The sequence below is a fragment of the Alligator sinensis genome, unplaced genomic scaffold (assembly GCF_000455745.1).
Source record: "Alligator sinensis unplaced genomic scaffold, ASM45574v1 scaffold1039_1, whole genome shotgun sequence".
Classification (NCBI taxonomy): domain Eukaryota; kingdom Metazoa; phylum Chordata; order Crocodylia; family Alligatoridae; genus Alligator; species Alligator sinensis.
In genome coordinates this window covers 1-1,137 of record NW_005843127.1, presented here as the reverse complement: position 1 = coordinate 1,137, position 1,137 = coordinate 1, and the positions used below count along the sequence as shown (strand labels likewise).

Sequence of the window (1,137 nt, the reverse complement as noted above, 5' to 3'; positions counted from 1 at the left end):
AGAAGCTTTTTTTTGTGGTCTTCCTAATCTCCTATGTCCTGACATTGTTCTGGAACCTGGCCATCATTGTGGTCTCGCAGCTGGACCCGTGTCTCCACACACCCATGTACTTCTTCCTCAGCAACCTCTCTCTCCTCGACCTGTGCTACACCACCGCCACGGTGCCTCAGATGCTGGTGAATTTACAAAGTTCCCATAAGACCATCTCTTGGGCTGGCTGCATGGCCCAGCTCTTCATTTTCCTTGGCCTGGGTTCCACTGAGTGTGTCCTGCTGGCAGCCATGGCCTATGACCGCTATGCTGCCGTCTGCCACCCCTTGCACTACACGGCCATCATGAGCCGCAGCCTCTGCTGGCTGATGGCAATTGCATCCTGGTTTAGCGGAATGACTGCCTCCTTTGTGCAAACATGCTTGACCCTGCGACTACCCTTGTGTGGGCACAATCGTATCAATGACTTCTTCTGTGAAGTGCCAGCCCTGCTCAGCCTGGCCTGTGCCGATACCTCCATTAATGAGGCTGGGCTCCTTGTTGGCTCTGCGGTCATCTTGCCAGTACCTCTGGGACTCATCCTGGTCTCCTATGGCTACATTGGTGCTGCAGTACTGAGTATTCGCTCAGCTGAGGGCAGGCGCAAGGCCTTCAACACCTGCGCCTCCCACTTAATTGTAGTGTCAATCTTCTTTGGCACAGCCATCTACGTCTACCTGCAGCCCCCCTCTCAGCACCCACAGCACCAGGGCAAGATAGTTTCCCTCTTCTATGGCATCATCACTCCAATGGTGAACCCCCTGATCTATACCCTGAGGAACAAGGATGTGCACAGGGCCCTTAGGAAAGCCTTAAGAAAGCAGTGCTGGATGCAGAGGACATAAGCCCCCAAAATGATGTGGAGCTGGCAGGCTTTGGGCATGTGCATGTGGGAGAGACCCACATGTGTATTTGGGACAGGGTTCTAAGCTGGCTAAAGGGGAGATAGGAGAGAGGGATACACAAAGGAGGTGTACTGGCACAGTCCTATTCCCCATTCCAACCACACAGTGGAAGCAGCAGCCGGGCACTTTAAGTCTCTGAATCACATACGAGTCCTCCTGTCCCTTCCCCTTCATGCACAGAGGCACTCCCCCTCCCCTTCCT

The 1,137-nt window shown here is 54.1% G+C and overlaps 1 protein-coding gene across 1 annotated transcript in view; it reads left to right on the top strand.

The window, feature by feature from the left end:
• LOC102375907 (olfactory receptor 2G3-like) overlaps positions 1-875 on the top strand; it is a 31,603-nt gene extending 30,728 nt beyond the window's left edge. Inside the window, exon 3 of the mRNA XM_006037495.1 lies at positions 3-875. Coding sequence (XP_006037557.1) covers positions 3-875 — 873 coding nt within the window. The remainder of the gene's footprint in view (positions 1-2) is intronic.
• Positions 876-1,137: the final 262 nt, after the last annotated feature.